This window comes from Phyllobates terribilis, unplaced genomic scaffold (genome assembly GCF_046119375.1).
Source record: "Phyllobates terribilis strain yellow unplaced genomic scaffold, ASM4611937v1 Scaffold_8__6_contigs__length_399053987, whole genome shotgun sequence".
NCBI lineage: Eukaryota > Metazoa > Chordata > Amphibia > Anura > Dendrobatidae > Phyllobates > Phyllobates terribilis.
The window spans coordinates 177,206,279-177,219,173 of NW_027362768.1; the positions used below are offsets into that span (position 1 = coordinate 177,206,279).

General features: G+C 40.3%; 1 protein-coding gene across 1 annotated transcript in view; it reads left to right on the forward strand.

Moving 5' to 3' along the window:
* The window catches only part of PDE4B (phosphodiesterase 4B), a 570,792-nt gene that overhangs the window by 85,331 nt on the left and 472,566 nt on the right, over positions 1 to 12,895 (forward strand). Inside the window, exons 2-3 of the mRNA XM_073643831.1 lie at positions 4,637 to 4,738; positions 7,166 to 7,398. Of these exons, the coding sequence (XP_073499932.1) occupies positions 4,697 to 4,738; positions 7,166 to 7,398 (275 nt within the window). The 5' untranslated portion in view covers positions 4,637 to 4,696. The remainder of the gene's footprint in view (positions 1 to 4,636; positions 4,739 to 7,165; positions 7,399 to 12,895) is intronic.

Sequence of the window (12,895 nt, forward strand, 5' to 3'; positions counted from 1 at the left end):
ATCCCTATTGATCCAACATAAGTTGCTCAGGTGCTCACTGCCAGAAGAGATGAAGTCATCTACTTTGGTAAGCTGACAGCTGAGGCCTTTGATTGGATCATGATATCATCCAAGGCAGTTCCAATGATGCTGTTTCGCAAGGTGTGAGAAAGACTAAGTCCAACACGAAGGGATGACGGGAAGGGAGCCCAGACACTAAGGAAAGGGGGGGTGGAGATCTGATATCACCCTGTCTCACCAAACATTCCTATATTGGTTCCTCACCAATCGCTGTCAGGAACCAAAGCCCTGTATTTCCCTAGAGCTAGGCCCTGTCTAAGGAAGGGGGGGATGAGTGCTAGTCAGTCCCCACTAACATCTAAAGACAACTAGGTACACAGACTAGGGGGAAAGTAACTTAGCTTGAGCCGACTTCAGAGAGATTACACACACATCTTAGCACCAAAGAAGAGGTAAGCAGACTGCACTAGCTCCAAGCTTTCACCAGGAAACATGTGAATATCACCGGCACCTCCCTCTAGCATAGCAAGTATTTAAACACCCAGGCCTGGGTGTCAATTCGCCTGTGGGAGGTAGCCGCTGGGTCCTAGAGTGAGACAGGTAAGAAGGTGTCTGTAATATCAAATGAAGAGATCTTCTGCTACCAACAGCAGGGCGACTGTCTGTCACTTCTGACACACCCGTGACAAACGCCTCATTCCAGTCACCAGTGCTGGATTCCCAGCTACACTGCTCAATAATGATGTATAATATCTTTCAAGCTGCTGTGTCTGCTTGTGAACATGTGCTACATAGAGACAGGAGAGCCGGAATCTCTTATGTCTGTGTGTGCTGTGTAGCAGCTAGTCCGTCCCCCCCACACACACACCCAGTATCTTATGGACAACCGAAAATTAGAGACGGAGCCTGCAGAGAGGAAAACTTGTGTAAAAATACAGGATACAAGTCATTTAATAGTTATGTGTTGTTCTTCATGTATACACACAGGAAAGCTTATCCTGAAAAGTCACCTGAAATGACAGGTGTTTTAATAATGAAACAGTATACAGTACAGTAAGCTGCCCCTAATTGTGGCTGCAGGCAGATAGATTTTTTCATCTAACTCTGTCTATGTAGGCGATATAGCACACTGGGGCATAGTTACTTTTGTAGTTGAACCACATCAGATAGATTTGGCACATCGTCTGACTGCCTTGTCTGCAATAGTAAATCTGCCTACTGTGTCAGAAAAAATGTGACTCCTATAAAGATATTATGAAATTAAAGAAACATGCCAGCAAACTGTATTGCAGATATACTGGTAACTCAAAAGCAATATTCCAGGAGTGTGTTTTTTCATCCCAGCTCATTAACATTTCAGAGGACAAATTTTTTTAAACCCTTCACCCCCAGGCCATTTTCCGTTTTTGCGCTTTCGTTTTTTGCTCCTTTTCTTCCCAGAGCCATAACTTATTTTATGTTTCCATCAATATGGCCATGTGAGGGCTTATTTTTTTGCAGGAAAAGTTGTACTTTTGAATGACAGCATTAGTTTGACGGTATCGTGTACTGGAAAACGGGAAAAAAATTCCAGGTGCAGTGAAATTGGAAAAAAAGTGCAATTTTTACCATACTAAAACTGATACCAAACATGTATAGGTCCTTTTTTATTTAAGTGGTGAAAAAAAAATTCCAAAGTTTGTTAAATAAAAAAAGTCGCCATTTTACGAGTCTCCATTTTTTGGCATCTGGGGCTGGGTGAGGGCTTATTTTTTGCGCGCCGAGCTGACATTTTTATTGATACCATTTTGGCATAGATACAATGTTTTGATTACCCGTTATTGCATTTTATTGCAATGTTGCGGTGACCTAAAAAACATAATTCTGGCGTTTTCGATTTTCTTTCTCATTACGTCGTTTACCAATCGGATTACTTCTTTTTATATATTGATAGATCGGGCGATTCTGAACACGGCGATACCAAATATGTGTATATTTAATTTTTTTTATTGTTTTATTTTGATTCGGGCGAAAGGGGGGTTATTTAAACTTTTATATATTTTAAAATTTTTAATTTTTTAATATTTTTAAAAAACTTTTTTTTTTACTTTTCACTTGCTTCATTAGTTTCCATGGGATACTAGAAGCTGCAATCATCAGATCGCCTGTGTGTAGCTGTCACGAATGTATCAGAGGTGACAGACAGTCGCCCTGCAGTTGGTTGCAGGAGATCTCTACGTTTGGCATTATAGACATCTTCTTAGATGAGAGGCTGTCTCTAGGACCTAGCGGCTACGTCTCTCTGGTAATTAGCTCCCTGGCCTGGGTGTATATATACCTGGTGTGTCTGAGAGGGAGGTGCCAGCTATATTCATTTCTACTTGTGAAGGCTTAGCAAGAGCAGAATTTCATCCTCTTTGGAGCTTGAGGCCAAGTTCGCATTTGTCTGGAGTCGTCTAAAGCTAAGCATTGTACCCTTGTTGTCTATAGAGTTTAGTGGAGATAGACTAGTGCTCATCTCCTCCCATCCCTAACCGTAGCCTTACGCCATGGAAATACAGGGCGAGGCACGCGTGCGGCGATTGCTGAAGAGGCAATATAGTAACGGTAGTTCAGACAGGGTGACACTAGACCAGACTAGGGGGTCTCCACTTCCCCCTTTCCCTAGTATCTGGGCTCCCTTTCCCTCTTCCCTCTGTGTTGCACTGTCTTTCCCACACCTGGCGTGACAGTAGCAGAAATGCTCACTTGCTATGAGCGCCGACCGCTGGGCAGCGCTCATAGCATCCTGTCAATGACAACTACAGGGGTCTCCTGCAGACCCCGGGTTGTCATGCCAACCCATCGGCGACCCGCGGTCATGTGAAATGGGCGCTCCTTCCGCCGCAGACATATTAAATGCAGCGGGTGGATGGCGATTCCACCCGCGGCTGTTTGTGGCACATGACAGCTGATCAGGTCAGCTGTCATGTACCCGTAAAGGTGCGGGCTCATCGCCGGAGCCCGCACCAAAGGGAGAGACGCGCCATGTATAGTACATGTACGGCACATGTCGTTAAGGGGTTAAAAAGCTTAATTGGGTATATTTGGGACTAAAAATCATTTTTTCCTATTTGGTTTCATTAAAAATGTGTCACCATTTAGCTCCTACAGCCTTTTTGTTGCACTGTGTAATATTAGCTGCAGAACACAACTGAGAATTTGTCAGTGAGCTCATTCTGATGGTCTAATGGGCGAAGCTGTTACTTTTATCTGTCTTTTTCTGAGCTGCTTTCAGCTAATTTATGGCCACAGACCACATCAAAGTGGAATGTGCAGTAAAACAAAGACAGTAAAAGCCAAATGGTACATTTTTAATTAAACCAAATTACAAAAATTTATTTTATGCCCAAATATATGCATTTAGAGGGAAAAAAATGGCCCCAAAAGTGAACTGCACCTTTTATGCAAAAAATAAACTCTGCAATGTGATTAGGTGCTTTGATAAACGGCAATTTTTCTTCTAGATACTTTGAAACTTCTGCCATTTGATTGGAGGAAGAGCCACTTGATGAGACTTGGCCCCCTCTGTAAAGTAATTGGCATTATGAGAAATGTAGTCTGCATTTTAGGGGAACTAATGAATGTAACTAAAATTAATGAAAGTAAATAGAACTGCTCTGCAAATTGCTACAAGTAGACCTAATTGATAACTATAATTGTGCATGTGAATCCTATTCTAAAGTTCGCTGTAACATGTGTGACCCTGAAATGCTTACAAGAAATCTTCCCACGGACGTAAAGCTGTATATTTAAACCTCAACCTCCGTGGATTGTAGAAGATTAAGCCTGTAGGTTCTGTGAATTTACAGTTTGAAAGCATAAATTATGAGATGTGATTACTTGTACAGAGAAGGATAGTTCACCAGTGTAGAAAAAACCCTCAAAATATTATGTTATAAAAAAATGCTGTACCCCTTTAATGGTATATAATGACTAAAATGCAATAAAAGACTATTTTTATTTGTTATTACCTGTCATTACTGACATTTTAATATTATCCATTATAGACAGCTGATCAATAGCTGCATCATTTTGGACCAATTAATTGCTTACGTCTATATATTCCAATGTCCTTTATAGAACTCCTGCATAGGAAAAATATTCTGAAATTCACCACTAGAGGTAGACATCTCCTTTATTATTAAATGTATGCGGAAATCTTCAAAGCTCCCTCTAGTGGTGACTCCAGGTAGAAGCAATTATATCTACACAAGACACAATGCATCTGCCTTACTAAGGTGGTAGTGACTCCCCTTATACATTGCAGAGTTGAATCTGACCTTTTATGTAAACAAAACATTTTGAGGTCTCGGACAAGAATCAAGATCTACCAAACTCTCATTTTACTGCATGCTGTAGTGACAACAGTCGGGGGATGGGGGTCGGGATTGATGACTTGACTGGTGTCATGGTAAGGGGTGCAGGGCCTTAGACCCACATATTGTACCTGATTACCAAATACAGTTAACTTTAAAGAAACATGGTCCTTTGTCCTCCGTGGTCTAGGAGCACACCTTGGCCACGGACTTGTTGTTGCTCAAAAACCACAGAAGTCGCTTTCCAAGCTTCATGGATGGAATATCCAGGAAATTTATTTATTTATTTTTTTCATTAGGCTCACCGCATCTACTGACATCAATTATTCTCACGGTTAAAACGATACCTGGACATTAAAATGAAGAAAAGTAGGAGTGTGATGACAGTCACAGCGGAGGAGGTAAGTCCTTACCCGATCTTTTATCCTGTCTTATTAAAAGCTATGGACACTTTGACATAAAAATAAATATTTTAAATATGTTAGTAGTCACATATATTTAATAAAATTGCACTAAAATTCAATCTGCAATCTTCTTTCCTTCATTCATTTTCAGACCCCCCTGATATGCAGTTTGCTGCCTGATCCAACCTTTAGATTTTTGCTTGTAGGAGTATCTCTCCCAGTAATATAGGCAGGATGCGAGCTTCTGCTAGTATTTTAGGCTGGATGTGAGCTCTATTTTTCCCTCTCACTAATATAGGCTGGATATGAGGTCTGTTTGTCCCTTCTGGTAATATAGGATGGATGTGCATTCTGTGTGTGTCTCTCCCCTAGTAACAAAGATAGATGTAAACTCCATGTGTCTTCTCCAGTAATATAGTCTGGATGAGAGCCCTAGTTGTCGCTCTCGGTCATATAAGCTGGATATGATGTCTGTTTGTCTTGTCTGTTTGTTTCTCCTGGTAATATAGGATGGATGTGAATTATGTGTAATTCTCTCACAGTAATATAAGATAAATGTGAACTCCGTGTGTCTCTCTCAGTAATATAGGCTGGATGTGAGCTCTGTGTATATCCAAGGTACTAATGTCCTCACTTGCTTTCATTGCTTTCATGTATCAGCACAGCTCCAAATCTGTACTTATTTCCTCTTCATGTGCTTTCCTCCGTACATTCAGTCAGATCTCTCTGCTCTCCATAAAACTTTAAATACATCCCCCTTTGTCCACTCTGTGTACAACCCCCTCCCTGCTGCCACCTCTAATAATGAGAGTAGGGTGGAGGGAGCAGAGAGCCGTGAGCAGTAGAAACCATAGCTCTGACAGATTTGTATAGTTTTTGCAGCTCAATAAGCTAAAGGACTTACAGACCCTCTGGAGCAGCAAAATGATAGAACATTTTTAATTAAAACTATTTAGAAAGTAATGGTACTTAACTCTGCATTTAGGAAAGAAATGAACATTAAAAAAAATTCTATGCAAAGGTGTACACATGACCTTAGCAGATGTCAAATCTATATTTTTTTTCTTGTATATCTTTTTATTACTTTTTTTCTACTTATACAGCTTTATCGAGTTTACATTACAAAAAATGAATGCTAACAAAATAATGCAAAACATCTAGCCAGGAAGCTTTCAACAAGCTGCGGTTGACAGATTTGTCATTGATTTTGTTATTATTTTATTTATATTTTGAGATGTGTTGCCTTCTTCTGTCAGGTCAAGCTTACAGCAGATACCATACTACAATGCCAGTTTCATTGTATGATTGATACAAATGATGGGCAATGGACACTGTGACTTATGTTATATTTTATTTTAGTGTGAATTATTTTGGCATTTAAAATTAGCACTTCATGCTATGCACCATACAGTTGTTCATGTAAAACTCTAAACATAAAACACATTCATTTTTTATGATGTCTTTATCTTAGGGGTATTTGCTCTTAAATAGATTCCTATAATAATAATAATAATTTTTATTTTTATAGCGCCAACATATTCCGCAGCACTTTACAAATTTTAGGGGGGACTTATACAAACAATACCGAATAAACATATCTCATATCGAAATGAGTGAGGGCCCTGCCCGCAAGCTTACAGTCTTTGAGGAAATGGGGGAGAGACTAAAGGTAGAATGAACATATATTGTATAATGCAGCCTTGATATACTATATAGGATAAATAATACATGGACTGGTCGCCAGCCAGTGTGTGTACAGTCCTGACCGAGGCTATTAAGTGCATGGTTGGTATGAACCTGAAATTGAAGAAGATTTTAATATGGGGGAAATCTGGGACGGACAACTGGGATGGACAGATAGTGTGTGGAGGCGATACGCCAGTTTAAAGAAATGAGTTTTTAGGGTCCGCTTGAAACTGTGGGTATTGGGAATTAATTGAACTGTCCTGGGTAGTGCATTCCAAAGAATTGGCGCAGCATGCGAGAAATCTTGGAGACGGGAGTGGGAAGTTCGGATTATGGAGGATTTTAGTTTGAAGTCATTGGCAGAACGGAGGGCACGTGTAGGGTGGTAGACTGAGACAAGGGAGGAGATGTAGGGGGGTACTGAAGCATGGAGCGCTTTGTGGGTAAGCGTGATAAGTTTATATTGAACTCTATATTGGATGGGCAACCAATGCAATGACTGGCACAGGGAAGAGGCATCGGTGTAGTGGTTGGCGAAGAATATGATCCTGACTGCTGCGTTAAAGACGGATTGGAGAGGGGGGTGTTTAGTAAGAGGGAGACCGATAAGTAGAGAGTTGCAGTAGTCCAAACGAGAATGAATAAGAGCGACAGTAAGAGTTTTTGCCAAGTCAAAGGTGAGAAAAGTCCTGATTCTTGAGATGTTATAATAATAATAATAATATTTTTTTTACACAGGACGCAAAAGATTTATCAGATTGTTACCTGAGCAAATCTTATAGCTCCTACGGTTATAACATCGGAATAGACTTATGGAGAGGAAAACGGTTCTGCTCTGGGACACTGCAGTTACCCCCTCTGCACCAGAGGCAGGTCCGGAGGGCAAAGACACCTGATTACATTCATAGGCCCACCACCTTACCCCTTTTTCCACTACCAAGAATCGCTGTAACGCCGGTGGAGATTGACAGGTAAATAAAATACCATTATCTACACAGCAGAATTATTAACGTAGATTTCTCAGCCATGCATCCTGCATGACGATCATCACAGAAATGTTTACACTGATCTCTCTGTCTGCCACTTTTTAAATGATAAAATTGTGCCGGCCTGCAGTCACCACTAGAGGGCGTCCATTGAATACATTTATTTTAAAGTTCCATGTATAAATAGTATTCAGTAAACTCATGCTCCTCCTAATGGTGACTGCAGGCAATGAAAATTTGACTTACATGTTTGTACATAAAATTTGTAACGTAGACCCAAAGGGTTAATATTTTATTGCATTTTGTATCTTAATCTGAGTTCTAGAATATTTATATGAGTAAAGAAATAGAAATGACCATGTTGGGAAGCTGATTGGATATATTTCCCTGTATGTTTGTATCAACACGTTCTATACTTCTATTTTTATTGAAATATGTTTAATGTTTGACACCCGAGTGTTAACTGGCGGTAAACAGATGGCAGAACTTCTGTTGATATTTTCGAGGACAAGAAAAATGTACGGAACTAAAACAAGTAAATTGCATTTATAGAATTTCTTATTTAATTCTGAGCTTTTCATCATGAGCTCCATCATAGCTAAACAGAAGTGTAAAAGTTTTGTCACCACCTTTGTTAGTAGAATTTATATTCGCCGCATATCGAACGTCAAAATCTCCAGATGCCAAGAAACGCAGCTCTGATCGCTCGCTGTATTTTCTTATCATACCAATTAATTAAGAGGGTTGTCACACTGGCATCTATTCATTGTACAAATAAAAAAATAACAATATTTGCCATTTACATGCATTAAAATACGAACCAGTGGAGAATAATATTTATACACTATAGCGCCACCTGGTGTTTAGAGCATACAGCAATGTGAACATCCACCTGCTAAGCTGAATGCTGCTGGACACATATGCTCAGTCATTCACCCCGTAGTCTCTGCATAGTGTTCCTCTACTCCAGGGTTCCCCAACTCCAGTCCTCAAGGCCCACCAACAGGTCATGTTTTCAGGATTTCCTTAGTATTACACAGGTGATAATTGCATCACCTGCACAGGCAATAATTCCATCACCTGTGCAATACTAAGGAAATCCTGAAAACATGACCTGTTGGTGGGCCTTGAGGACTGGAGTTGGGGAACCCTGCTCTACTCAATACAGAGCAGCCAGTAGAAATAGCTTTCGGCCTGCTTGTCGGCATGGTTGTTGGGAGAGGAACAGATCCTGTGCAGTACAACTGGAAAAACTACTTCTAACACCTTAAAATAAGTATTATTTCTTTTCATTGCACTAAACTGCACGGTAGAAATATTATACAATATCTGTAGGTGAACTTACTGGGGACTATCTTTACAGCTACCAGAAGGGGAAGGAGACCGATTAATCTGATTACTAAGGACTATGTTTACAGCTCTAAGGAGGGAAGGAGACTGATGTGAAACTAATTCTGAATTTTATTTATAGCTGCTAGAGGGGAAGTACAAATGAGCAATAAACTTCTTGTGAACTATATTTACAGCTGCCAGAGGGCAAAGGAGACTGACTGATGATAATGCACACAAGAGTAAAATACATGGAGGACCCGATTCATCATTAGTAGTTCTTTTTTTCTTTTAAATACATCTTTATTTTTTGTCTTGTGCTATTCATTACCCATTTTAGCTCCAAATTCTTCACAATAGCGCACTCGGCATCATGAATTTTGTGCAAAATCTTTTACCTTTTTTGTGCCTTTTTATTTTTGTTTTTTACTTTTTTTGTGCCTTTTTACAGCAAAAAACTGCATCTTCCATTAAAATGTTGCACTCAACTATAATAAGTGCACAAAAATGACTGCTGTAAAAAAATCACTGCAGGGAGAAGGACTGGAGTACATTTGTGCAAAAAATTAGCAACTTTTTAAAAAGGGAATCGTGAATCATCCGTAAACATTTGGATTGCAAAAGACCACACCTATAATAGCCAACAAAGAAAAAAAAAAAAAAACAAGTGTAAAATAGGCGCAACTTACAAAAGATTTAGTACAAAACAAAAAAAAGCTTTAAAATCGGAAAACCTAGACACAAATAGGAACAAATGCAATAAAATATGATCCCTTTGGAGTGCATGCAAGGGGTTTAGGGAGTTGTAAACAGAAAACATTAAAACTTGTTCTGTGACACAGCCTAGCAGCTCGGCCACAATAGAGCAGATTAGCTTGCTGGTAAGGGGAGAATGCCCGGAGAAGAAAAAAAACACAGGAAAAGTGTACATTTTTGGGTTTAAATTTTACCAATTGATTTAAAATAGCATTTAATAAAATTTTGTGGGTTTTTTTCTATATGAAATTGATTAATATCCCCTTTAAATATTTATTAGAGGAGTTAAAGGGTTTTCACACGAAGAAAAGTTGATTTTAATCAATAGATCTTGGAATAATACGTTTCACAACTGGATGTGTTTAGATAATTATGCTGAAATAATCTTATATATGTGCCCCTGCTGTGTACTGTGTAATGGCTGTGTCTGACCATACAGGAACATGGTCTGATCATACCACAGCTCCTGGGCAGGGGAGGAAGGAAGAGAATACCGACAGGACAGCAGGGGATCGCAGCTGACTCTTTTTGTGAGGCACAACATTTCACTGCCTGTTTTTAAACAATGTCTTACTTCAAAGAAAGAATTATTTGCGATCCTGTCCTGTTATGTCTGTATACACCAACCACGGCCCAGGAGATGTGGTATGATCAGACCGTGTTCCTGTACTGTCAGACACAGCCATTACACAGTACACAGCAGGGGCACATATATAAGATTATCTCAGCACAGGAACATTTTATTTAAACACATCCAATTGTGGAACTTATTATTATTCCAAGATCTATTGATTAAAATTAACTTTTGTTCGTGGGAAAACCCCTTTTAAGTACATTCACACTAAACAGACAGACCACAAGGCGACTATAAGGCTGCGTGCCCACTATGCGTTTTTCAAGCGTTTTTGCCTCTGAATTTCTGCAGCGAAAACACTTAAAAAATGCTTGGTAATACGTGCCCCATGGCCCCCGATGATGATCCGCATGTGCTGTGCACATGCTGCGGAAATTTCCGCTGCGGATTATTATTGCGGGAAAATCCGCAGCATGTCCATTAATTTTGCAGACACGCAGTGTAATTGCCGCCATTGACTTGCATTGAATCGCTTATTATCCGCATGACTACATGTGCACATGCGGATATTAAGCGATTCAATGTGCGGATGGTACCCGGGTCTGGAGAAGAGGACACTCTCCTCCAGACCCGGGTACCATAGAACCTGTAAAAAAAGAATTTAAAATAAAAAATAAACATTATACTCACCTTCCGATGTCCCCCGGTCTCCTGTATGATGCGTCCTGCCTCCCCAGAGGCTCGCGATGGTGTAAAAGGACCTTCCATGACGTCATTTAGTCATGTGACAGGTCACGCGACGGCTGATGTCAGTGGTCACATGACTAAATGACGTCATGAAAGGTCCTTTTACACCACCGCGAGCCGTACAACAGACCGGACGCACCAGAGAAAAGACCGGGGGCCATCAGAAGGTGAGTATAATGTTTTTTTTATTATTTTTTACCATTTTTCTTCTTTTTTTTTAACTATTAACTTGGTCACACTATATAAATCCATGCCGGCTGCATGGATTTATATAGTGTGACCAAGTTGTCAAGCACTTTTCCAAGTGATGCTAAAATCGCTTGGAAAAGCGCTTGATAACTCGCATGCAGAAATACATGCAAAAACGCTTGACAAACGCTTCTACCTGGCAGGAAAAACGCATGTAAAATCCACATGCGTTTTTCCTGCCAGGGAGATGCGGAAAGAATCTGCAGCGTTTCTGCATCGTGGGCACTTAGCCTAAGGCCACTCGAGGTAGGGGATCCCAGCCCTGGTTCATCCCACTCCATTTGCTATTAGTTGCAAAATCTTGTGCAGGCCTCCACTCTCCATAGGTACAAGATTGTTAGCAAACATAGAGATTGCAAATTTGCTAATATCATATCACCAGTACGTGGCTTCTAGATTCCAGAAACATAGGACTGTGTGTGATCTGTAGACAACTCAAGTGGGAATATTAATCTCTCCTGGCAGAGAGGCCAGTAGATATGGGATATTTCATTAAGTAAAAGGAACGTTATATTAGCAAACTGCTATTTTCTGAAAAGTTAGACTTTCTTGTATTCTGGCATCTGCACACAAGGGGGCAGCATATAACCTCTAAATACTGTGGACATTGTGTAAGTATCTTGGCGCGCCCCAGGAATGCCTTTCTTATATTATATGTACAGGGATTATACCTTTTCTCTACAGGATTATAAGTGTAAAATCCTGTAACCCTGTTTTCTTTCCAGAGACCATATACTGTACTTACAGTATATCCATCGATCCCCTAGTGGCAGTGAACCCAAAACTATGCAAACTAGCCAGCCCATTTCACAATGTGACCAGATTTCCCTGCAGCCAGTGCTTGTATGTCTAAAGCACATATTTAACTAGGTATACCCCGTTTACCCAAGTGACTTGAGAAAGATTAAATGGAGGTGTACTGGTTCTATAGTGGTGTATGAGGTTATATACAGTATACTAGCTCTATGGTGGTGTACGAGGTTATATACAGTATAGTGGCTCTATGATGGTGTATGAGGTTATATAAAGGTATACTGGTTCTACGTTGGTGTATGAGGTTATATATAGTGTAAGGTTTGCAGCCAGACAAGTCCTGGATGGGGTGTATGTGTCACCGAGATGGCAAGCCTCGGTGATGTGAAACCCGGAGAGCAGGCTCCAGCACGGATAGTGTGAGAGATTTTTAATGGGCCCAGACTTTGGGTCCAGGTTTTAGGAATGGCCACTAGAGATGGGTGGGACTTGCCATTCCCATAGCTTCAGTTCCAGGCCTTGGAATGGCCTATTTAAGGCAGTCCAGCTGCCTCACTCAGTGTCTGTGTTTTAAAGACCTCTGTTGTTGTTTTATCTCTGCCAGAGACTAAGAGTTGGACATTTATCTGAAAGGTCGAGCCCTGCTATCGTATGGACCATTTATTTTCTGTTTGATTTTGGTTTGTCTTTAGGCCGAAGGAAAGGCATTTTCTTTCCTTTAGCTGAAAGTATATGAAGTCTAAAACTTTCCTATTTGCACTAAGAAGCTTTGTGCCTGTGTTAACCTGGCGACTACCAAAGAATGAAAGCCTTACAATAGGTATCCTCACCCTATGGTGGTGTATAAGATTCTATACAGTATACTGGCTCTATGGTGATGTGTGTGTGTGTGACATTATATACAGGTATGAGGTGATATATCGGTATTCTGGCTCTATGATAGTGTCTAATGTTAAATAGAGGTATTCTGGATTGCCATTGGTGTGTGAGGTTGTATGCAAGTATACTGACTCTAGGGTGGTGTGTGATGTTTTATACTGTCTGGAGTAAATTTGTTGGACCTTGGTCCAGCTG